Source organism: Apodemus sylvaticus, chromosome 2 (assembly GCF_947179515.1).
Source record: "Apodemus sylvaticus chromosome 2, mApoSyl1.1, whole genome shotgun sequence".
Taxonomy (NCBI): Eukaryota; Metazoa; Chordata; class Mammalia; order Rodentia; family Muridae; genus Apodemus; species Apodemus sylvaticus.
Window position 1 is genome coordinate 72885118 of NC_067473.1, and position 24419 is coordinate 72909536.

A 24419-nucleotide genomic window follows, 5' to 3' on the forward strand; every position below is an offset into this window, starting at 1 on the left:
ATTATTTTGAACACACAGAACTAGTCCTGATACTTGTTGAAACTCAGTTGAAAGTGTCTTACTTGCTGGGCATGGTGGCTCATGCCTTTAATCCCAGCACTCTGGGAGGCAGAGGCAGGCAGATTTCTGGGTTTGAGGCCAGCCTGGTTTACAGAGTGAGTTCCAGGACAGCCAGGGCTACACAGAGAAACCCTGTCTGGAAAAACAAAAACAAACAAACAAACAAACAAACAAAAATGAAAGAAAGAGCGAATGTGTCTTACTTATCCAACCTTTGGGAGGTAGAGGCTGGAGGATCAGGAGTTTTCCAACATCCTCCACTACGTCTGGGCTACATGCCTCAAAAAATTAAAATAAGTCAAGGATTGCTTAGCAATACAAATGCTCACATTTAGTGGCCATAGAAGCATATAACAATTAACAGGGAAACAGTGAGGTTGGAAGTTACTCTTCCACTGCTCTAAATGGCCTGGAACTTGCTATGTCATCTAGGACAGCCTTAAACTTACGGAAATCTTCCTGCCTCTGCTTCTTAGTGCATGGATTAAAGGCAAGTGCCATCATATCAGGCTTTGTTCTTTTCTTTTCTTTTTCTTTTTTCTTTTCTTTTCTTCCTTTCTTTTCTTTCTTTCTTTCTTTTATTTTTTTCTTTTTTTTCTTTTTTTTTTTTTTTTTTTTTGAGACAGGGTTTCTCTGTGTAGCCTTGGCTGTCCAGAAACTTACTCTGTAGACCAGGCTGGCCTCAAACTTATAGTGATCCACCTGCATCTGCCTCCCAAGTGCTGGGACTGAAGATGGGCGCCACCACTGCCAGGCAGAAGATCACATGTTAAAATTATGTCTTTTACTAATAAAATCATTTATTATTTTCCTGAGGTCAGTATCTCTCTCTCTTTCCTCATTTCTTCTTTTCCAAGTTCATTCTATTATAGTGGTGTTCTAGTTTAGAGAAGGCTAATTTTAACTCCCAACTAGGCACCATCTGACCACAGCTCATGCTCTGGTAGAGTCAAAGTACACATAAGGTATTGCTTTGTGTGTACTATAAAACATCACAGTACACTCAACAGGTAGTGGCCCAACAGGATGATCCCTATTCTTTGGGGAACTATAGACACTCTACTGTTGAGGACATTGCATATGGATTCATTTACTGAAATAAAGTATGAACTTTGGTTCATGTTTGAAAGAAGAGAAATGATGGAAAGTTATGGTCGTGTAATTATCTTTCTGCCACACAGGCTGTTAAACACACACCTCTGTCTTCCCTTGGTCCTCAGTCCAGATCCAGTAGATCTAACCACAAGCTTTTTTTTGTTGGATCGAATAGTCCACTTCTCAGAGCTGGTGAGCGAGCTCGGCAGAGGATCTGGGTTTGCCTCACGACTGTCTGTAGCTCCAGTTCTAGGCTATCCTTCATCCTATTCTGGCCTCTATAGGCACTAGACATCCAATCATAGGCAAACACTTATAAATATAAAATTAAAAGAAACAAATCTTAATAAAAATTCCACTTCTCATCCAAGCCCAAGAGAGGCAATAACCCAAATAATCCGAATCTCTGGTGCCAATACAAGCCATATTTGTAATTTCTACGAATGATACAACTCCATCACTGCCACCTAGCTCACTCATTTCTCCTTTGGTGGTAGATTGCACTATCGTCCCGCCTAGACACCGCTCCCTGGGCCTTAACCTGCCCAGCCTTAAACTGCCTAGCCTCTGAGAAGACCTCAGAAGGATGGGAAAACCGAGTAGGTTGGGTCTGCATTCCCCGAAACTCTCTCCCAGACGCTGACCTCCGGGAAGGCGCTCCGGACGCGGGGGCCGCCAGGGGGCGCGCTGGCCCGGGAGGACCTACCGGAGGGGGGCGCGTCTAGGCCGGCAGAGCGCCTGCAGTACTCACTGCCCACAAAGCGCCAGCTGAGGGGCGGCTGCAGCCGGTTCGGCGTCGGCTGCCAGTTCCTCCGCTCCGCCGCGTCCCAGCGCCCCCGGAAGCCGGATTGCCGCGCGAGTCCTGTCAGAGCGAGCAACGCGAGACCGCTTTTCGCCGTCTGCGGAGAGCATTGAGCAGCCGGGCCTGCGTGTGGTGGCGACTCCCGCGACGGGACCGGGCAGCGGAGGGCCATGGCTGAGGCGACCGCCGCTCCGGTAAGGACGCGGATGCACGGGCGTCTCTGTCACCCGGGCCTCGGGGGAGGCGCGGGGGCTGGGGACGGCCGCGGGCCTTGTCGCCCGCGTGGGTCCGCGGCTGTCGCTTGCCCTGAAGGGCCGCCGCGGACCGCAGCGCCGGGCGACGCCGGGGGACCGGGTCTGGTGTTTCTAACCTACCCGCGCCGCGGTGCGTCGTGTCAGCCCGCAGATCGGGGAAGCGGGCTCCAGGCGTTTTAGAAGCCCGCCAGCCATTCCGCCCGGCTGCAAGAGCTGGCGTTGCTAGGTGCGGTGGGACCGTCGCCTGCGAGGCGGCGCAGGGGGAAGCCAAGGGGAGTCCTTACGGACCGCGGGAGGACGGGGAGCGTCGCGCGCCCTGCGGGGACCTTGCCAGGCCGGCGGAGCGTGGGCTTGGCCACTCGTGCGTGTGCTTGTGTGCTGCAGGCCTGCAGTGGGCCCAGCCGTGCATGCACCAGACAGATGCCAGGGCCGCCGGGACAACCGGGGCAGCCGGCACCGTCCCTGCACACAGCCATTAACGAAGTGGGCATGGCCGTTTAACAGAGCGTTCCGACTGGAAAGTATTGCTTTTGTTTGCCACCTAAGAAGCCTCTGGTCAGCTCAAAGAGACTTTTTAATAAGTCAGAAGTCAGGCGGGTCTGCTGAGGAGGAGATAGGAAGTGAGAAAGAAAGAAGAAACCAAGGGAGCGGTGGGCATAGAGTAGGGGAATACCACCATTACCCTTGAAGTTTAATTTCCCAAGCCCGCCCCCCCAACCCTTAAAAAAGATAGAGCCCATCGTGTATGCTGTAGGTATGTGCTGAAAACTATGCACATACTTTTAGTTCTCTAGTAGCCGTGTTTAGGTTAAACTGTGATGGTGGCATGGTGCTTCACACAGGAGTTTGAGAGAGGAGGATCAGAAATTTTAGTATATGATTGGCCAAATAGCCAGAGTCTGTGTCTTAAAAAAAAAAAGAAAGAAAAGAGAGAGAGAAAGAAAAAAGGTAAAAAGAAAGAGGAAATTAGAGTGAATTCAGTGAAATATTATTTAGCCTAATATATGAAAATATTTTAATAGTAATATTATAAAACTATTGATGAGATTTTATACACAGCACATTTCAATTGAACTGACCACATTTAAAGCCCTCAATAATCTCATGGAATCAGTGGCTGTGGTACTGACCAGGGCAAGTCTGTTTTATGAAGAAGAATTTGGAAATTCTGATATTTTTAATTTTAAGAAATATTTTTAGGGGATGGAGAGATGGCTCAGCAGTTAAAAGTACCAGTTGCTCTTGCAGAGGGCCCTGGGTTGGTTCCTAACATTCACAGGGTGGCTAACAACAATCCATAACTTCAGTTCCAAAGTATCTTTTGACCCTTGAGGGCGCCAGGCATGTACATGTTGTCACATATGTACATGAAGGCAAGATACCGATATACATAAATAAATCTAAATGATTTTAAAATATTTTCATTCTTTGAAAATTTGGTAGAATGTATTTTGATCATTTCACCCTACCGTTCCTAACTCCTCCCAGATTCTCTCCCTCCTCCCTCATAGTGCCCCCCAGTTTTGTTTCCTTTTTTAAAAATGACCCATGAGGTCCAATTTGTGCTTCTCATCTACTCCCTGGTGTAGGCCAACCACTGGAGTGGGGTTGAATTACCAGGGGCCACACTCATAAAAATTGGACTTTCCCTTCCCTGGAAGCTATCAGTTGTCCGTAACTCTGCAGTTATGAGTAGGAGCTCATGACCCTCCATTTCAACGCTATAGTGTTGACTAGCTTGATTTCGTGCAGGCAGCCAAAGCTGATATGAGTTCATGAGTGTAGTAGTCCTGTCATGTCCAGAAGAAACTATTGTGATCCAGTTCAACCCTGGATCTCAGAATCTTCCTGCCCTTCTTCAGTGTTCACTGAGCCTTGGGATTTGGCTGGTGGTGTGGGTGCCTAATTTCTGTTGAGTACTTCATTGACAATTTTTTACTACTGTTGACAATTTTTTGCTGCTGCTGCTACTACTAACTACTACTACTACTAACAACTACTACTAACTACTACTACTGCTACTACCACTACTACCTACCTACCTACCACCACTACCACCACTACTACCACTACTTCTACTGGTCTTTTTGAGACAGAGTCTCATCTATGTACCCCTAACTGACCAATATGTAGATCAGGCTGGCTTGAACTCACAGAAGTATTTCTGTCTCTGCAAGTGCTAGATTCAAAGGCATGTGCCACCACACCAGCTGCTTTTTGTTTTGCTTTTGTTTTGCTTTTTAATGTACCTTATAAGTTAGGGGATTGGTATTCAGAGTTCAAGTGGAAAGACTGGCTTTAAATAAGATGAAACGTCTTTCTCTGAGAAAGAAAGCATGTATTATTACTGATAAGTTTGATGTGGAAAGAAGTATGAAGAAAAAGAGTTTAGGTCTAATTACTTCAAATTTCTTTTTTTTATTTCTTCTGGAGACAGGGTTTTTCTGTGTATCCCTGATTGTCCTGGAACTCTCTCTGTAGACCAGACTGACCTTGAACTTACAGAGATTCCTCTGTCTCTGCCCTCCTGGTGCTGGGAATAACAGTGTGTGCCACTACCACTTGGCTTTCTTCAGCTTACTTACAGTAAGATATCAAGTCATCTCTGCAGCGTAAGGATGCTGTCTGGATTAGTTTGTGTGCTCCACAAGTCAGTAGATGCAGCAACCATGACCTAAGAGCTCGCTTAAAGTACACCGTCTGTTTCACACCTACTAAATGAAAATATGTATTTTAACTAGACTGGGGGGTGGGATGTGGATCAGGACTTGGGGTTAAGGTCTTGCTATGGTAGCCCTTGCTGGCTTGGTACTTACTCTAAAGCCAAACTGTACTGAAACATAGCAATTCTCTTGACTCAGTTTCCTCAATGCAGAGGACAACTTGGGGGAGTTGATTCTCTTCTTCTGCCATTTGGTTCCCAGAGACTGAGTTCAGAAATCAGGCTTTATTTGCTGCAAGTGCCTTTATCTGCTAAGCCATCTCACTGGCTGATTGCCCAGTCTTTTCTAGTTATTGTTGTACATTAGTTTGGGAGTTTGTAGAATCCTGGAGGGTACTAGGTAGTGTCAAGTGCCCCTACTGAGCACTGACCATTGGTGTATGATGACAACATCTCACATGGTTGTGTGAGTTTCTTTTTAGGTTTGCCTTACTGTTTGTAAAAGCAAACAAAATGTGAAAGGTTCAGCTCATTCAAATTAGGAAGTCAGCTGAGCAAGCGAGGCTTAGAGACAGGAGTGAAATGGGGTTGAAAGTGCTGAAGTGGACAAGCAGGGAAGAAAGCAAAGCCATGTGCAGGTGGTAGGCCAGGAGCAAATGGAATAATAAATGGTTGGAGACCGGATGAAGCGAGACTAAGACAGTGCATGAGGTGGACATAGAAGGCTCTGCCAGAGTGGTTTATCAGGTTCAGAGAATGAGGCTTAGTCCAACCTCCCATTTGTTGTACAGATTTCTTCCTTTTATGATACTCTTTGTTTCAAAGAACATTCAGTAAGGAACAAACAGCCTGTGACTTTCTTGGAAAGAATCTAATTCAAACATTGTTACCAGTCTGAAATTTTCCATGTATTTTTCTAGTCTGTCCTTGGAGTATAAGATTAAACAAACCTGCTCTATCTTCCGTTTCATAACCCTTAAATACTTGAAAATAGTTGTCATATTTTCTCCAGACAGGACTTGTTAAATTGTGGTTCAGTTGTAGTGTATAAACTGAATGATAGACAGGGCTAGTGTATCCATTTATAGGAGATTTGTCAGAGAGCCCTGAGATCAGCGAAAAGAGAATTCTTGTGTACATTTGCCTTTTCCAGAGATAGAGAAGGCAATAAGCAACCTTAACTTCTGGGCCTTATATTAGAAGAAATGGGCCAGATTAGCCTTAAAAAGACAATTTATTAGTCATTATCTTTCCCAATCCATCCTTGAACCATCAAAACAGTTCCTTGGCTTTTGAAGGCAATAGGCTTTAGAGCCACAAGGGTGGACATAGGCACTGTAAATGTACTAAAGCTATTTTGGTTAGTATCAGCTGGACAGTTAGGTAGTTCTGTGTGTGCGTGTGCATGTCCCCAACAGTTTCTTCCAGTAGCCTGGGCTCTTGCTCTATAGAGCAGATGACCTGGAACTCACTGAGTTCTACCTGCCTCTGCCTCACAAAATACTGGAATTAGAACTTGTGCCACCACTGCCTGGGAGTTATGTAGTTCTTATTTGGTTGTAGTTTAGAGTCTGGATTCCTTCTAATTCGCAATGTCTTGCCCCATCTCTCCATTGCACGTAGACTTCTGAATGGGACTCGGAATGCCTTACATCCCTGCAGCCCCTTCCTCTTCCTACACCTCCAGCAGCAAATGAGGCACATCTGCAGACTGCAGCCATTTCCCTGTGGACAGTGGTGGCTGCTGTGCAGGCCATAGAGAGGAAGGTGGAGGTCCACAGCCGTCGACTCCTCCACCTAGAAGGCAGGACAGGGACAGCAGAGAAGAAACTAGCAGGCTGTGAAAAGACAGTGACAGAGCTTGGGAGCCAGCTGGATGGCAAGTGGGCCGTGCTGGGGACCCTGCTGCAGGAGTACGGGCTGCTGCAGCGGCGGCTGGACAACCTGGAGAACTTGTTGAGAAACAGGAACTTCTGGATCCTGCGGCTGCCCCCGGGTATTAAAGGAGATATCCCAAAGGTAATACCCCTACTTGAGGTTGCAGCAGTACCACTAGCTCAGACACGTGCAGTAAGAGGCCGTCAGTTACTTAGATATTTTTATTTCCTCTTAAAATTTCTTAGATTAGTGGAACTGTGAAGGTGTTTTGTGTTTGTCTCTTGAGAACTATACGGTGTTAATGATACCTTTCTTTCCTTTTTTTTTTTTTTTTTTTTTGAGATAGTAATGTAACCCAGGCTGGCCTTGAACTGCTGATTTTCTGCCTCTACCTCCCAAGCATGGGATTACAGGCATGGGATACCAGTGGCTCAGTACACATTTACAGTGTCAAGCATCCAGTGAGAAAACTCTCGCTAATCCATAGTTGGCTCTCTGGCAAATGAATTTTTTTCTCTTGATTTCTTTCTCTTTTACATGTGTAGGAGTCACTTCTTTCTTTGTCAAACTGCTACAATCTCGGTGAAAAAAAACTGAGTTCAATATCATTTAAGTCACTTAATTTGAATTTCGTTGACAATTTTGGTGGAAAGTTAGAGGGAAGCCTATGTTGGGCCAGGGTCATCTGTGAGCCTAGGCTGTCATAGAACAAGCATGCTGAGATGCTAGTGCTCTGTCTTCTGAAGGAACTAGTATAGAGAACAGGAAGTTTCGATGATCACTGTTGGCAGTAATATGTCTAGTTTCCAAACATACTTGTTCACTCATATTTTTTTTCATAGACACAGACTTTTAAAAATTCTTTTAAAAATTATTTGTGTGTAGGGGTAGGCATGCCTTTATTCCTAGCACTCTGGAAGCAAAGAAGCATCTTTGTGAGTTAAAGGACAGCCTGGTCTATGTAGTAATTCTGGGATAGCCAGAAATATAGAGAGAGACTCAGTCTCAAAAAAACCAAAGCTCTCTCTCTCTCTTCTCTATCTATCTATCTATCTATCTATCTATCTGTCTGTCTGTCTGTCTGTCTATCTATCCATCTATCCATCCATCCATCTACATAGGGGGCATAGAATTTTGATATGTAGCCTACATCTGTCCACAACTTAGAATCTTTCCTCAGCCTCTCAAGTAATGGGATTACAGGCATAGGGCACCATACCTGGAATCAAGTATTTCTTGAATAAATTTTTGTTTGTTTTACATATTTTCCTGAAGAAAAAAAATTGTAACACATAAAAACAAATTTAAATACTTAAATAAAGGTAAAGTTGGGTGCTTTGTAGTGTTCTTGTTTCCAAATGGATGCCTGAGAAGGTCTCCCTAAGAACCCCATGCCCCCCTCCCCTGTCCAGAACACAGGGCGTTTTTAGAGGCAGAAACTATATCCTGGCATCTTGGCTCTGCAGCTGCAAGAGAGCTCTGCAGAAGTACCCAGTTTGTAGCAAGCAGTTTTAACAGATGCTGAAATAAGTGGAGGGGCTCCTGGCAGACAGGCAGTGTTAGGAAAGTGAAAATAAGTTAGCTAGGACATTTTGACCTTTGGTTCCTAGAATAAAGTTGGGTTGTTTTCTATGGGATTCTTCATCAAGGAGACCAGATGCTAGTTAAACTTAGAATGGCTTCAGCAAGAATATAAAATGGAGGAGCCTCTGCAGCATCTTTCTTAGTCATGGTACGTCGGGCGGTAGAAGGAATGAGTAGTTACCCTCAGCAGTATGAGGTTCAAGAAGATGAAGGAAGGGTACGAGGCACTGGCATGGGAATTGTATTGTTGGCTATGAGATGGAGATGGCTCAGTGAGCGTGGAGAATGAGATCACGCTTCAGAGGAAGGAGGAGGAGTGAGCGGAGGACCCTCAGCAGGGTATCCTGCTGAGGTAGCAGGAATACAGACTGGAAAGTCGGAGGTGCCACAGGGCTAAGGTGGAAAACAGCATTTCAAGTAGAGTTGTGATTTGCCAGTTACCACACCAGGGAGGTCTAGAAAGATAACAGTGAACATGATTGGCAACATGGCTGTCAGAGGAGATCTTGACCTGATTTGTTTGACTGGCAAGATAGAGATAGAAGACAGAAGACAGAGTAAATAGAAACTGAGAAAAGGAATAATAGGAGTAGAGTTTCTTTGTTTTTTCTTTCTTCCTTAGGTGTAAGTATAGAACTATTAAAAGTAAGGGGCTGGAGAGCACTGGCTGCGTTTCCAAGGACCCAGGTTCTGTTCCCAGCGTTTACATGGAAGCTCCCTACAGTTACAGGGGATCCGCTGTGGTCCCCACAGGTACAAGGCATGACTATGGTACATGCAGGTGAAGTAACTATATACATATAGAAACAGTTGTTTAAGATGAGGGTAGACGCTTAGAGTACACTCTCAGACTACTCAGGAGCACGCATTGGTTTTCTCCTTATCTTTCTCGGGAGAATTTATTAATACTGTAACAGATGTGTATATTATAAGCATAAATGGCATTATATAGAGAGATATATAACTTTACATGATTAATTTTATATAATATATATTATTCATGTTGTTTTTACTTAGAGTATGATGTTTTATTTTTATAAAATCCTGCTGGAGAAATGGCTCAGCCATTAAGAGCACTGCTCTTTCAGAGGTCGTGAGTTCAATTCCCAGCAATCACATGGTGGCTCACAACCATCTGTAATGGGGTCTGGTGCCCTCTTCTGTTGTCTCTGAAGATAGCAATGGTGGTGTACTCATATGTATAAAATAAATAAATAAACAAATTAAAAAACTGCGGGGCAGTGGTGGCGCACGCCTTTAATCCCAGCACTTGGGAGGCAAAGGCAGGTGGATTTCTAAGTTTAAGGCCAGCCTAGTCTACAGAGTGAGTTCCAGGACAGCCAGGGCTACACAAAGAAACCCTGTCTTGAAAAACCAAAAAATAAAAAAATTAAAAAAAATCCTAACATCCTGGTGTCTGAGATGGGGATGTGACCATTACTGACTTTAGTAAACCATACAAGGCTATCCGAGGTGTCAGAGCAAAGGGAACTTCAAATACTTTTCTTCATGAGTATTAGCTAGAATCTCATTAAGTATTAAATGCTCTGATGGAGTTTTTATATTTTCACTTAGTATAATAATCCTTTAAGGTGAGATCTGATAACGATTCACTATTTTACAAAGAAATGAAGGCTTGAAGTTTAACCAAAGTCAGGCATGGTAGCGCATATCTGTAATCCCAGCATTCAGTAGGCTCAGGTGAGAGATTTTATACATGATCAGGGACAGCCTGATCTACTAATAAATAACAGGCCAATCATAGCATAGCTACACAGAAATACCAACACACAGACACACACATACACACACACAAACTGGACAAAAACATAGCTCAGTTGCCACAGGTTGCCTAACATGCATGAAGCTGTGGCACTATATAAAACTGAATATGACAACACATACATGCAATTCCAACATTCAAAAGACGGAGAGAAGATCAGGTCATCCTTATGTATACAGCAAGTGTGATGCTAGCCTGGGCTATGTGAGACTACCTCAGGAAAAAAAAAGTGAAAAGGCTGGACATGATGGTGTGCCTTTTAATCCTAGCACTTGGGAGGCTGAAACAGGCAGAACTGGATCTTGATACAGTATTCCCTACTTGTATTTTATTTGCATATGTTGGGCCCTTCGAATGTCTTTGGTAATCACTAAAATTTAGTTTTTGTTAATAGGACAGCAGTTAATTTAGTTTTAATTTAGAAGTTAAGTTAGTGTAATGCCTAGAGAAATACGTAACATTTAAACTGTCTTAAATTCCAAAAGTATATATAAAATAATGTAATTTCTTTTAGATATTTCATTATGAAATTAAAATGTGTTTAGTTCTAATCAAAACATAGTGAAAATTTGGATTGGGAGATATGGTTCTGTTGGTAAAGTGCTTGCCTCATATGTACTAGGCCCTGCTCTTAATGAAGGTCTTATTTATTTATTTATTTATTTATTTTTAATGAGTGTTTTTTTTTAATTACATTTTGTCGCATGGGGCACACATTTGCCACAGCCCATGTGTAGAGGTCAGAAGACAACTTTTCAGGTGTCAGTTCTCTCTTTCCACCTTGTTTTTAAGGCAGAGACTCATTATTTCTCTCACTGCGCTATCATTTTGTTCCAGGAATCCAGCTCCATTCTCTTAATCTTAAGTCTGTAAACTTTTTAAGAGGTTAAAGATGCTGAGACTAAAAGGTTTGAGAACATCTGTGTGAAGATTGTTTCTATTATTATTATTATTTTGTGTACAGTTGTTTTGCCTGTATATATGTTTGTACACTGTGCTTGGTGACTGTTGGGGACCAGAAGGGGACCAGAAGAGGGTATTAGATCCCCAGGGACTGGAGTTATAAATAATTGCAAGCTGCTGTATAGGTGCTGGGAATCAAACTTAGGTCCTCTGGAAGAGCAGCCAGTGCTCTAACCACTGGGCTACCTCTTCCCCTTGCAACCATTTCTCTAAGGGCTCAAAGTCATAGTTCTTGTGTCTTTAGTAGAGATGTTCCTTTTTTGCTAAATACTTTTACTGTATTCTCAAGTCTGAAAGTGTGGTGTATTTTGTTACTTCATATTCTGTTTGTTTGTTTGTTTGTTTGTTTGTTTTTGAGACAGGGTTTCTCTGTGTAGCCCTGGCTGTCCTGGAACTCACTCTGTAGACCAGGCTGGCCTCAAACTCAGAAATCCGCCTGCCTCTGCCTCCCAAGAGACGGAATTAAAGGCGTGTGCCACCACCGGCTGGCTCTGTTTTCTCCAAGACTTCTTTCTTGGGGTCCTTTTCTGAACTGGATTCATATTCTGGATTCTTTTCAGATCTTAAATCTAATCCGGATTCATTGCTTTCTTAGTCTACTGTGCGTGTCTTGTGCTAGTACTACCTCTACTCATTCCTCTATGGCACGCAGTGTGTTCTAGCACCAGTGCACTGTTTTACTCATTTGTTTCCTGGGTACATCCTCAAACTTACTAAGAAAAGATGCAGCCAGGCAGTGGTAGCGTAAGATTCATAGGAAGCATACTTCATATACTTCATATAGGAAATCTCTTTAATTTAATGTGGGAGTGTCAAACACAGCATTATATACATGTAATCTCAGTGCTTAGGAGACTGAGGCAGAAGGATTGCTGTGAGTATAAGACTAGCCTGAGCTACATGGTAAAACCATATCTAAAAAAATACCAAAATACAATGAAACAACAAAAATGCGGAGTAACAGTAATTTAATATGAGATTGGTTTTTTTTAGCTAGTTCTATGAAAAAAATTTTTTTTTTTTTTTGGTTTTTCAAGACAGGGTTTTTCTGTGTAGCCCTGGCTGTCATGGAACTCGCTCTGTAGACCAGGCTGGCCTCAGACTCAGAAATCCACCTGCCTCTGCCTCCCAAGTGCTGGGATTAAAGGCGTGTGCCACCACTGCCTGGCTAGTTCTGTGATTTTTGTGAAAATACTTCTTCCTTAAGAGATTTTTGAGACATTGCTTCATTCTCTCTGTCTTTGGTTTATTGACACAGGATATCATTATGTATCATTGGCTGGCCTGCAATTCGCTCTATAGGCCAGCCTCAAACTCAGAGACTAAACCCAAATTCCATCTCTTTTAGGGTCATCCCACCTCTATTAGAAATCTGTTTGTAAAATCTCCTGTCTCTATTACCACTTCCTATGATCATATGCTTTTTTGAACAAAAATCATACTTTAATTTTGGTACTTAGGGGGAACTTTGTATGTATGGATATTCAGAACTGCTTTGTAATTGTTTCTACTCTGGGTGACTATAAGCAATGGTCCCAAAGCGCAGAGCTCCACAGGTTAATTCCTTGTTCCCTAAAACCATCTTCCGGTATCTTTTCTATTATGTCAGATAATACTTGGCAGTTAAATAGATACTAATATTTACTTAATGATGTCAAGAGTGGTGACATAGACCTGTAATCCCAATACTCTGGAGGCCGGGACAGGAGGATAACGAATTCCAGGCCAACTTAAGATGTGCAGTGAGTTCCAGGCCAGCCAGGTTATATAATCAGTCTGTATTTGAAATAATAAATAAAACAAATAAAACATTATTGAATAAGGAAGTTGAGGGGGGAAGAACAGTAGTCTGAGGTAGTGCTTCCTGTGGGAGCTGGTCTACTAAGAAGGAAGGGGCTTTTCTTCAAGGGCGTCTTCTCTTCCTTCAGAACTCCCTAGGGATCCCACCTGGGGCAGCAGCCTGGCTCTCAGAATTCTGCCTCCTGTTGCTGTGAGGCTCCCTTTGCTGCTCCTCCTCACCTCTCTGGTTCCTTTGATAGTTGGTTTTGTTGTTTTTAAAGATTTATTTACTTACTATGTAAGTACTGTAGCTGTCTTCAGACACCCCAGAAGAGGGCATCAGATCCCATTACAGATTGTTGTGAGCCACTATGTGGTTGCTGGGAATTGAACTCAGGACCTTCAGAAGAGCAGTCAGTGCTCTTAACCGCTGAACCACTCTCCAGCCTGGTACTTCAGTTTTTTTTGTTTGTTTTTTTTTTTTTTGTTTTTTGTTTTTGTGTGTTTGTTTTTCTATTCTACCTCTTCTACCTTTCTCCATAGTGCTGCTCTGCTTCCTCCCTACTCTGCTCCTTGCTTGCTTGCTTTATCTCCTATTTGTTGGGAGTCCTGGCAGGTATGGTGGGCTGAACCAGTTTTCCCAGGATAGGACCATATCATTTAACCTCGTGCCTCCTTGCTGAGCCCCCACTGATTGGTGAGATGGGTTGAGTGGATGTGAGTGTCCTTCCCTACCTTGTGGCAAGCCTGTGTGAATCTGGCACAATTTGGCCTGCTGTGGGTTCTGTCTTAGTAAGAAGGAAATGGGAAAAACTTCTGGGGAAAAAAACCTGAAAAATAAGAAAACCAGAATTTTTTTTTCATGACTGTCACCTCACTTTCCTTATAATTTTCCTCCTGGAAGAGAGAGTGTGTTGACAAATTCTTAAGAGTTCTAATGGTATCAAGTGGCTGGTGCAGGCATTTAATCCCAGTACTCTCAATGAGTTCATAGCAAGTTCCAGGCCAGGCAGGGTTACATAATGAGACCTGTTCTCAAAAATAAAATAAAAATAAAAATAAAAAAAAGAAATGAAATGAAATGTAATCATCTGTCAAAGAGTAAAATAAAACTACTATCAGGCCAGGCAGTGGTGGCACACACCTGTAATCCCAGTACTCTGGGAGGCAGAGGCAGGTGGATTTCTGAGTTCTAGGCCAGCCTGGTCTACAGAGTGAGTTCCAGACAGCCAGGGCTACACAGAGAAACCCTGTTCGGAAAAACCAAATCCAAAAAAAAAAAAAAAAACTACTATCAGATTCCGAAAGTGGATATAGGATGAGTATACACACAGCTCTATAAAATGAACTCAAATGCCTACTGGTGAAAGCAAAGTCACCAAGAAAATACTCAGTTTTGCTTGAAGAGCTCGGGGAATTAGTGTAAAACTAAAGTCTTAGAAGAAATGATGCTGCAAGATACTTACTCCATAAAAACTGAAGTTGTTATAAACCCCAAACCACAAGAATTAGAAGCTCTAGTGAGAGTCTGTAGTTTTGGAATCTGGGTGTAGAAATGCAAAAGAGAGCACAGAACTAAATATGATGAGTTCTCTGAGCACTTATGAGCCTCCCTCCCTCCCACCCTCCCTCTCACCCTCCCTCCCTTGCTCCTTCCCTTCCTCCCTCCCTCCCTCCCTTGCTCCTTCCCTTCCTCCCTCCCTCCCTCCCTTGCTCCTTCCCTTCGTCCCTTCCTCCCTCCCTCCTTCCCTCCCTTCTCTCTCTCTCTCTTTCTTTCTTTTTAAGATTTATTTTTACTTATATAAGTACACTGTAGCTGCCTTCAGACACATCAGAAGAGGGCATCAGGTCCCATTACAGATGGCTGTGAGCCACCATGCGGTTTCTGGGAACTGAACTCAGGACTTCTGGAAGAGCAGTCAGTGCTCTCAACCACTGAGCCATCTTCTCAGCTCACGCTTATGTTTCTTATATTAGAATCTTGACACCAGTGACTAGATGTAGCTCAGAGGTAGAGTACCTTAGCTAGCACATATAAGAGCCTGAGGTCAGCAGTGGGCTTGTAATGCAGCAAAACAAAACCCAAAGACAGTGAAAATTCCAGTCATCTGGGCATGGTGACATATACCTGTCATTCTAGCACTTGAGAGCTGAAGGTGGGGGACCACGCGTTTAAGGCCAGTCTGCGCTATATGAGAGTCTGTCTCAATTGCAAAGTAAATAGATAATAAAATAGAATGGAATAACTTGTTAAGTCTTCTAGAAACTAGAATGTCCAGAGGTGGAAGTGTCAGAATTAAGAGCTGAAAAAGAATTCTGCTGCTCAAGTAGAAAATGTCCAAAGAGGCTGGGCTTGGTGGAGCGAGCCTACAGTCTAACCCTCAGAAGGTAGAGGCAGGGACATCAACATAAGCCCGTCCTTGGCTACAAAGCAAATTCTAGATCAGACTAGGCTACAAATATTCCATCTATAAAAAACAATCCAAACAGTCCTTCAAAGACTGTGAGAATAATGAGTGTGTTCGCTAATGACTAAAAATCTCATCTAAATTAAAGGCTTGGGAGAAAAAAGGCTACAAAACAGTATTGGAATGTAGCTCAGTGGTACAGCAATTGTGTAGCATGTACCCTAGGGGTTAACACCAGGTATCACAAGAAACAAAAGTTAGGAATGTCAGACAAAATATCTTTTAAGTCAGTAAATCACATAAAATTGGACAAGAATTCCATTGACTAAAAGTTCAATGAACTTTTAAAAAATTCAAACTAGAGCCAGGCAGTGGTGGCGCATGCCTATAATCCCAGCACTCTGGGAGGCAGATTTCTGCCAGGCGGATTCTGAGTTCAAGCCTGGTCAAGAGTGAGTTCCAGGACAGCCAGGGCTACACAGAGAAACCCTGCCTCGAAAAAAACCAAATTAAAAAAAAATTCAAACTAGATACAAAAAAATGGAGGTAATGAGATCTCAACATGAACTGGAAAGAGAGGAGTAAGATTTGGGATGAAGTGGACAGTCAGATAATGAAGTTCTCAAATCAGCTAATGAGTACTATACAGCATTCTTAGGGCAGTTCTGAGCACCTCAGTTCAGAAGTCTGAGAGAAGCCTTAGAAGTATAATAAAACCCTCATTTCTGAAAAGAAAAACAGATTATGAATTAGTATGCAAAGCAAGTGCTACAAAAGACATTCATCAGAAATTGTGGCAAATTTACAAATGAGAACAAATTTGAGTGCTGGGGAGATGATTCAGGTGTTAAAGGCTAGGACTGCAACTAAACTGTTAAGAGTTTGGTTACCATCACCCATGACTCTCTCTCCACCCCACCCCCAAAAGAAATAAAAACTTTAATTTGTCGACTTAGTCGATTTAGAGAAAATGAAAATGGAGCATGATGTCTGGAAGCAATCTGAGAAAGATCAGTGTGAAGACAATTGTTGATTTTTTCAGGTGGCATAGGAGTTAGCCAGAGAGGAACTTCAGAGTGTTAGTTAGACATCAACACATTGCAAACATTGAAATACAGAAAATGGAAAACACATTGATAATGGAAAAAAATGAAAATTCTGATCCAAAACAGCAAATAGTTTGTAGATTTACATGACATCTTTTTTTTTTTAGTTAGAGAATGAATTGCTAAACTCAAATATTGAAGGAAACAGTGGAGGAGGGTGAAACAGGGATACTAAAATCTAAGAAGCCAAACTGAAAACATGTAATCAGAAGTTGTAAAAACACCAAAGAAAAACAGCTACAGTGGTTCAAAGAAAATGCATCAGAGAAGTGTGTAGTCAAGCTGAAGACAAGGTGTGGTGAGCTGCAGTGGCTAGAAGAGACAATCTGTTCATGAACTGAAGAGCCTGAAGGAGAAAGTGAAAGAGTCATAAAAAAAGAGCTAGAGGCCTGGAGAGACCTCTAGCTCAAGAGCACTTGCTGCCTCTCAGAGGACCCAAGGTGAAATCAGTTCCCAGCACCCACACAATGTGACTCACAATCACCTGTGACTTCTGCTTCTGGATCTCACACCCTCTCCTGGCCTCCAACGGCACCTGTGTTCATGTGCACATACACATAAATAAAAATATAAATCTTAAAAACGAATTCAGAGCCATGTGTGGTAGTGCACTCTTATAATCCCAGCACTCGAGGCAGAGGCAGGAAGATCTCTATGAGTTCAAGGTCAGCCTGGTCTACAGAGTGAGTTCCACAACAACCAGAGCTACTCTGTTTTGGAAAACAAAAAATAGATGAAACATTTCATTTAAGACTATAAAGTTAGCAAGTGGCATATCCTGGATCTTCTTTCCCATATGAGAATTCTGAGTGGAGAACAGAAAGTAAGATAAAGTGGTTGTCTTTGGAAGACATGCAAAGGAAAAGATTAGGTGAACATATTCAGAAATCAAAATCCTAGGCAAGTGAAAAGCAAATGCCTGTGATCCTAGTATTTGAAAGGCTAATGAATGAGGATGGAGAATTAGAAGCCAGCCTAAACTATGTAGCTAGACACTGTTACAGACATAATTCCAGATAGTCTTGAGAAGGGGACTTTCTGAGCTCCTTCTCCAAGCTCTTGAAAATGGCAAGAATTTCTGTGGTTGTGGGGACTGGTGCTGACATCAAAGCTTCTCTATTTCTAGATCTAGTATATAAGAACAGAAGCAAAAACCTAATGGGAATCCTACCACAGCTCCTTCACCCACTGAAGAAACTTGATTTTGCAAATGAGTCAACCAAGTACAACAATTATGTAAAAGATAGAGTTGTATTATCCAGGGGTGAGCTGTATAAAAGAAAATGTGAAGCCTGGCAGTGGTGGCGCTCGCCTTTAATCCCAGCATTCAGGAGGCAGAGGCAGGTGGATCTCTAAGTTCAAGGCTAGCCTGGTCTACAGAGTGAATTCTAGGACACAAGGGCTAAACAGAAGTCCTGTCCCCACCCACCCACCTAAAAAAGATATGTGTATTCTTTTTTGAGATATTCACATGCAACAGACTGACCTCCAAATTATTAGATAGGAGGGTCTTGAATTTTCTGCTTCTCCGTCCTTAGTGCTGGGATTACAAGAGTATATTACCATAACTGTTTTATGTAGTTCTGGGAGTGAAACCAGTGTTTTATACATGCTAGGTAAATACTCTGCCAACTGAGCCTACACCCTAGTCCAAGAATATACAAGTAAAGTACAGTTACTGGATAAACATGTGTTTATATAAGCTAATTCAGATAAGACATCAAAAAGGTGAAGATTATGATCAAGACTTGGCATTTTGAACCACGTAACACTTAGGAAAAGGAAAAGAAAGATTTTACATAGTTACTAAAAACAAGACAAATATGGAATAAAATTGATGTTTGTAAAAGCAACAGCAAGAAAGAATATGCAAACCTTCAAAGAGACTTAAGATACATAGATTATAATTTAATTTTAGTTCAACTTATACTATTCTAAAATAGTCTTAATTGGCTTTTAGTCATGAGGCATGGAATGTACCTGTTTTCCATATGCAGGAGAAACTGCATCAAGGGAAAATCTCCTTGGCAAAAGATTAGAAGAATTGGAGACAAACACAAAACTAGAGAAATCAGATATTCTAAGGAATGGTGTTTTTGAGAAACGGAAGATCAAAACAGGTGACATGATAGTATAGCTTGAAGTTTTAATGTGTAGCACTGAAATGCTTTTACACTGTTTACAAGACAGCCAAAAGGGCTTCAGGAAGGGTTCTGGTTCATATTATTTTGTGTTTGTATCAGGGTTTTAGGGTTTTGTTATTGACAAGTAGAATATTAAAAGAAAGAGAATGACTCTTGGTAGGTCAACTATGCTTCCAAGGTAGGCTCCATCCCCAAGAATATTTGAGCAACACAAATTAGATGCTTTGAGAGGAAGATGAGGAGAGCAAACACAAGCTGTGTGTGTAGGAAGGTAGGGATGGGTCTCTGAGGAGGGGGGAGAAATGTGATTAAAATACATTGTATGAAATTCTCAATAAAAATAGTATTTAAAAACTCAAAGAAAAGCAATATGAACTATTTTAAATTTTTGTGTTTTGTTTGTTCAAGACAGGTTTTCTCTGTAGCCCTGACTGTCCTGGAACTCACTCTGTAGACCAAGATGGCCTTGAACTCAGAGATCCTCCTGTCTCTGCTTCCCAAATTCTGGGATTAAAAGTAGATGTTACTATGCCTAGCTTAGAATATTTTTTTAGGTATTTTTTAAATTTTATATGTTTTTTGTGTGTGCATATCTGGTGCTAATACACCACAGCACATGTGTAAAGGCACAGGGATACCTAGGAGAAGGCACTTACTTCTCCCTTTACCATGGGTTGTGGCAGTTGAACTCGGGTTACAAGGCCGGATGGCAAGTGCCTTTACTCACTGGGTCATCTCACTGGCCCGAGAATGTTTACTGACCTTCCTTTAGGTTGTAAAAACTAAGTAAAATAGCTAGTGAGTGGAGGAGAGGATTTACTGGGTGACCGAATGCCTGGGAGGGACTAACTAACCCGTGTGATTATAATTGTAGGTGCCTGTGGCATTTGATGATGTCTCCATCTACTTCTCCACCCCAGAGTGGGAAAAATTAGAAGAATGGCAAAAGGAGCTTTACAAGAATATCATGAAGGGCAACTACGAGTCTCTCATCTCCATGGGTGAGGCCGAGTGAGCACCTTTTGAATGAGGTGCCACAGTCCCAAGAGGGCTCAGACACTTCGGTTTTGGTGTCCTCATTCTCGCTGTTCTCATACACTGCAGAATCTGATTTCAAGCTGAAGAAGGACAGAGCTAACCTACTATGTGCATTTCCTATGCATTACGTTTCTTTCACCTGCTTTCTTGAGTGACTGTTGTAAATAGTTGGAGCTGGGTAGATGGGAAGAAGTGATACAGGATCTAAAAGAACTCCCTGACTGTGGGCCTCAAACATTCAGCTGCCGAGATGGCAGTTGTCATATTATTTATCTCTTTGTCATGCCTGCTTTCCATTTTCCTCTTCTAGATTATGCCATGAATCAACCTGATGTTTTATCTCAGATTCAACCAGAAGGAGAGCACAGTACAGATGACCAGCCAAGACCAGAAGCAAGTGAAATCCCTGCAGACCCCAGTGAAGGTAAATAAGAGAAGGGGTTTTGTATACTTTTAAGAAAGATTTATTCATATGAATACACTGTAGCTGTCTTCAGACACACCAGAAGAACAATAGATCCCACCACAGAGGGTTGTGAGCCACCATGTGGTTGCTGGGAATTGAACTCAGGACCTCAAGAAAAGTAGTCAGTGCTCTTAACAACTGAGCCATCTCTCCAGCCCACAGCTAAGATTTATTAAAGCAAATGGACATCATCAAAAGATACATGGAGGAAGGCAGAGACAAGTTTCCCAGAGTCCCTTCACTGTGGAATCTTACAAGGCACTGTTAATTCCCCAGCACTGAATGTGACAACACATACCAAATGCTATTATAGAACCTCATTAGACACCCAGTGCCTAGGGTTTTCTTGGAGTTATCACACAGATACTCAAATTCCAGATTCCCAAAAGGAAAACAGGTAGCCAGAATAAAACATACTTTTAGCAGTTAAGGCATAGTAAGATACTTTTGTCATTAGGGAAACTGTTGTGTATATAAAGAAGAGTTTTCCAGATCTTTATTCCTGCCAGCAGCTCCTCTTAGGGTGAGTGGTTTTGGCTTGTACTGAATTTTCCTTCTCCTGACAATGGGAAGGAGCCCTGGTTCCTTTCAGTGGGGAATACTACTCACCACTTGTTCTAGTTTCATTTCTACTGCTATGATAAGATGTCCTGTCAAAATACAAGTTAGGGGAGAAAGTGTTTATTTTAGCTTCAGTTTCGGGCAGTAGTTCATCACTGTGGAGAGGCTGCTGAGTGGAGCTTAAACTGGCTGGTCATGACATCCAGAGTCAAGAGCGGAGAGAAAGGAAGGAATGCATGCAGGCGCACAGGATTGCTTTCATATGCTCAGCTTGGCTAATTCACTTCACACAGTTCAGCATGACCACAGGCTAATTCAATGTAGACATTCCCTCATTAAGACTTTCCTGTTTGTATGTGACAATGTCTTGCTGTGTACCACATAATGGTCTTGAAATCATGCTTCTCCTATCTCAGCCTCTCTATTAGTAGGATTGTTTATTTGATATTTTTATATCAAACTATACTATGGTTTTCAGAACAGTTACATGTTTCAAAATTATTTATACAGCCAAAAGAAACATAGACAGTTAATTTGGGAGGTGGCTTGTAAGAAAACAACAAAGAGTGAGACTGAATGTTTTGCTTCATATTTATAATTATTATATCAACTTTGAAGAAGATGACCTTTGAGAAGATGACCTTACTCTTTTCCTGAGATGAATGCTTTTCAAAATCATCACAGCCAATAAACTAGAATCTTACCTCCATCTAATGTCTGTGCTATCCTCCAAGCAGAACCATTGTTCATTAAAACAGTTGATGAATGACTTCATGGATAGACTATCTTAATACATACACCATTTCTTAAATGAATGTAACCTGTTCCCTGTGGGCTGAGAATGATGACAATCACTCAAGTCAAATAGCTTTGACCATAGCAGGAAATCTGTATCCAAATAATTGTGCCTACAATTCATTCCTTGACAAAGCAGAATTGTCAGCTCTTAGCTACTATAGAGGTAAAAATCCTTTGGTGATGTGAGGGACATTGAAGTACAGCCTTATTACAGTGAACTCCAATGTCTAAAAATTGTTCTTACTTTTGGTTTGTACCTCAGTAAGAGCCAAGATTTTTATTTTTACTAAAAATAAAACAAACAAAAAGACTTTATCTTTTTCTGTTCATTTAATAACATGTCCATCATTTTTATACTTGGTAGAAAAATATATATTGTGTTGAATATAATAATAAAAAATAAAGGAAAAATACTTTTCCTAGGTTTTGTCAAATTGACAAGGCTAATTATCACACCTGGTAATCTTAAATATGAATCCAAGCTGGGCGGTGGTGGCGCACTCCTGTAATCCCAGCACTCTGGGAGGCAGAGGCAGGCGGATTTCTGAGTTTGAGGCCAGCCTGGTCTACAGAGTGAGTTCCAGGACAGCCAGGGCTATACAGAGAAACCCTGTCTTGGGAAAAACAAAAACAAAAAAAAACAAATCCAAAAAACAAAAACAAATATGAATCCAAAATATTAAAATGAAATCAAAATGCTTTTCTTTTTCTAAATGGTGTATTTTTGTAGCCTTGTCCACTGAAAAGATCTAAAAGCAATAATAACTGATGAGCAATTAGCAGCCTTCCTAAGGGCCAATTATTTTGAAGGTACCATTATTTTGATCCTTACATTTTCTTGTTGAATGACACAGGTCACTGTTTTCAGAACCTTGGGAGAGATGTAAATCCTCTTTAGGACTTAAGGATTCTTTTTGAAAGTACTCTGCCCACCAAAAGGGTTTCATCATATAATCTCAATCTCTATCTTCTCTCTCTCTTTCTCTCTCCTTTCTTTTTTCTTCCTCTCTTCTTCCTCCTCCTCTAAACAGTGAGATCAGAGATTCAGCCCCTACAGGTTTTGCTCTAAGGTCCACATGCACACACAGATAAATAAAATTGTATTGGGGCTGATGGTTGTAAAGAGGTCACAAATGAATGAAATTTTATTCATCAGAAATATGATTTTTATTATCATGTTTCTCAGGCATGATGGCACAAGCTTCTCTTCTCAGCAATACAGGTAATGCAGGGACAGGAAAATTAGGAATTCAGTGTTCGCCACACAAGTTTGAGGCCAATCTGGGTTACATGAGATCATATCTCTAAAGGAAAAAAAATAAAGAAGTAGCAGTAAATAGATGTGGTGGTGCATGCCTTTAATCCTAGCACTTCAGAAGCAAAGGCAGGTGGATCTCTGTGAATTCAGAGCCAGCTAGAGGTACTTAGCAAAAACAAAAACAAAAAAGAAAAAGAAGAAAAATTTAAAAAATCAATAATCTTATGTTCAATAAATGAGCATAGTTATATTACCTTTTAAAAAGATGTATTTATTATTTTATGTGTGTGAATTTTTTTAAAGATTTATTTTATGTATATGAGTACACCTTAGCTGTCTTCAGACACACCAGAAGAGGGCATTAGATCTTATTACATATGGTTGTGAGCCACCATGTGGTTTCTGGGAATTGAACTCAGGACCTTTGGAAGAGCAGTCAGTGCTCTTAACCGCTGAGCCATCTCTCCAGACTGTGTATGAATGTTTTGCCTGCATGTATGTGCACTGCATGCCCAAGAAGGTCAGAAGAGACTGTTGGAACTGCAATTACAGATGGTTGTGTACGAGGAATCAAACCCAGGTTCTCTGCACGTGCAATAAGTGTCTTAACCATTGAGCCAGCTCTCCACAGTCTCACCATCTAATTCAAGTCCCTGAAGACTACTCTCTCTTTTTCTCCACAAATAGAGCCTGGCCTTTCAACTTCAGATATTCTGTCTTGGATTAAACAAGAGGAAGAGCCTCAGGTTGGAGTCCCCCAGGAGTCTAAAGAGAGTGATCTGTACAAAGGTACCTATGCTGGTGAGTAGCAGAGAAAACAGAGATACTCAGATCCAGATCATACAAGGGGAGACTGAAGAGCAGCTTCAGCTTTTTAGCAGCTAAAAGGTGCTAGAAAGATGAGGAACAGACTGGAAGAAAAGAAAGATACAGTTAGCCAAATTAGAAATGAAACCAAAAGGCCACCAAGATAAATTTTAAGTGGGAAACACATTTTTAAAAATATATTAATTTATTAGTGTGTGTGGAGGCACATACACAGGTCCGAGAATAGCTGGTAGGAGTTGGTTCTCTTCTTCTACTATGTGGGTCCTAGAAGTTAAACACAGGTTGTCAGGCTTGACAGCAAGTGCATCTACCCACTGAGTCATCGCACCAGCCTAGAAAGCGTACTCTAAATTAGGACTGTTGGGACTGGGTATATCAGTGAGAAAAGGGTGGTTACATTCACAAAGCCCCATCAACCTCTAGTACCATATTTAAAAAAGAAAAATAAGATTGTCAGGGAAAAAAATAAGTGTGTATAAATGAATAAAAAATATGGGAATTAGAAAAACAAAGCATTTGAAGATCACAGAGCCAGGTGTGATGATGGCATGAAATCCCAGTACTCATGGGGGAAGAAGTAGGATTACCCTAAACTAGAGGATTGCCTTAGGCAAGAGGATTGTCTGGTCTACCTAGTAAGTTTTAGGCCATTCAGGGTTATTCAGCAAGGCTCTCTATGCCTTAGTCATCAACTATTTAGAATGGAGTGACATAGAGACAGGCAACAGAAATAAATTGCCCATTTAAAAGCATGCAAATGGAAATATTAAGAGCCCCTCAAAAAAAAAAAGGATAAAGTAACAGCAGGCAGCAGGCAAAGAAACAAATGTTTCCTTCTATAAATGAGATTTGGGGTCAACTGTGATTTACCTCTTGAATTATAAAAGAGAATCTTGGCCAATGAGATGACGCTAGTGATAAAGGCACCTGTTGTCAAGCATGACCATCTAAT

The 24419-nt window shown here is 41.7% G+C and overlaps 1 protein-coding gene across 1 annotated transcript in view; it reads left to right on the forward strand.

The window, feature by feature from the left end:
* The first annotated feature begins 1888 nt into the window (after positions 1 to 1888).
* The window catches only part of Znf398 (zinc finger protein 398), a 31233-nt gene continuing 8702 nt past the window's right edge, over positions 1889 to 24419 (forward strand). Inside the window, exons 1-5 of the mRNA XM_052173604.1 lie at positions 1889 to 2151; positions 6497 to 6892; positions 19393 to 19519; positions 19867 to 19980; positions 23327 to 23440. Coding sequence (XP_052029564.1) covers positions 2128 to 2151; positions 6497 to 6892; positions 19393 to 19519; positions 19867 to 19980; positions 23327 to 23440 — 775 coding nt within the window. The 5' untranslated portion in view covers positions 1889 to 2127. The remainder of the gene's footprint in view (positions 2152 to 6496; positions 6893 to 19392; positions 19520 to 19866; positions 19981 to 23326; positions 23441 to 24419) is intronic.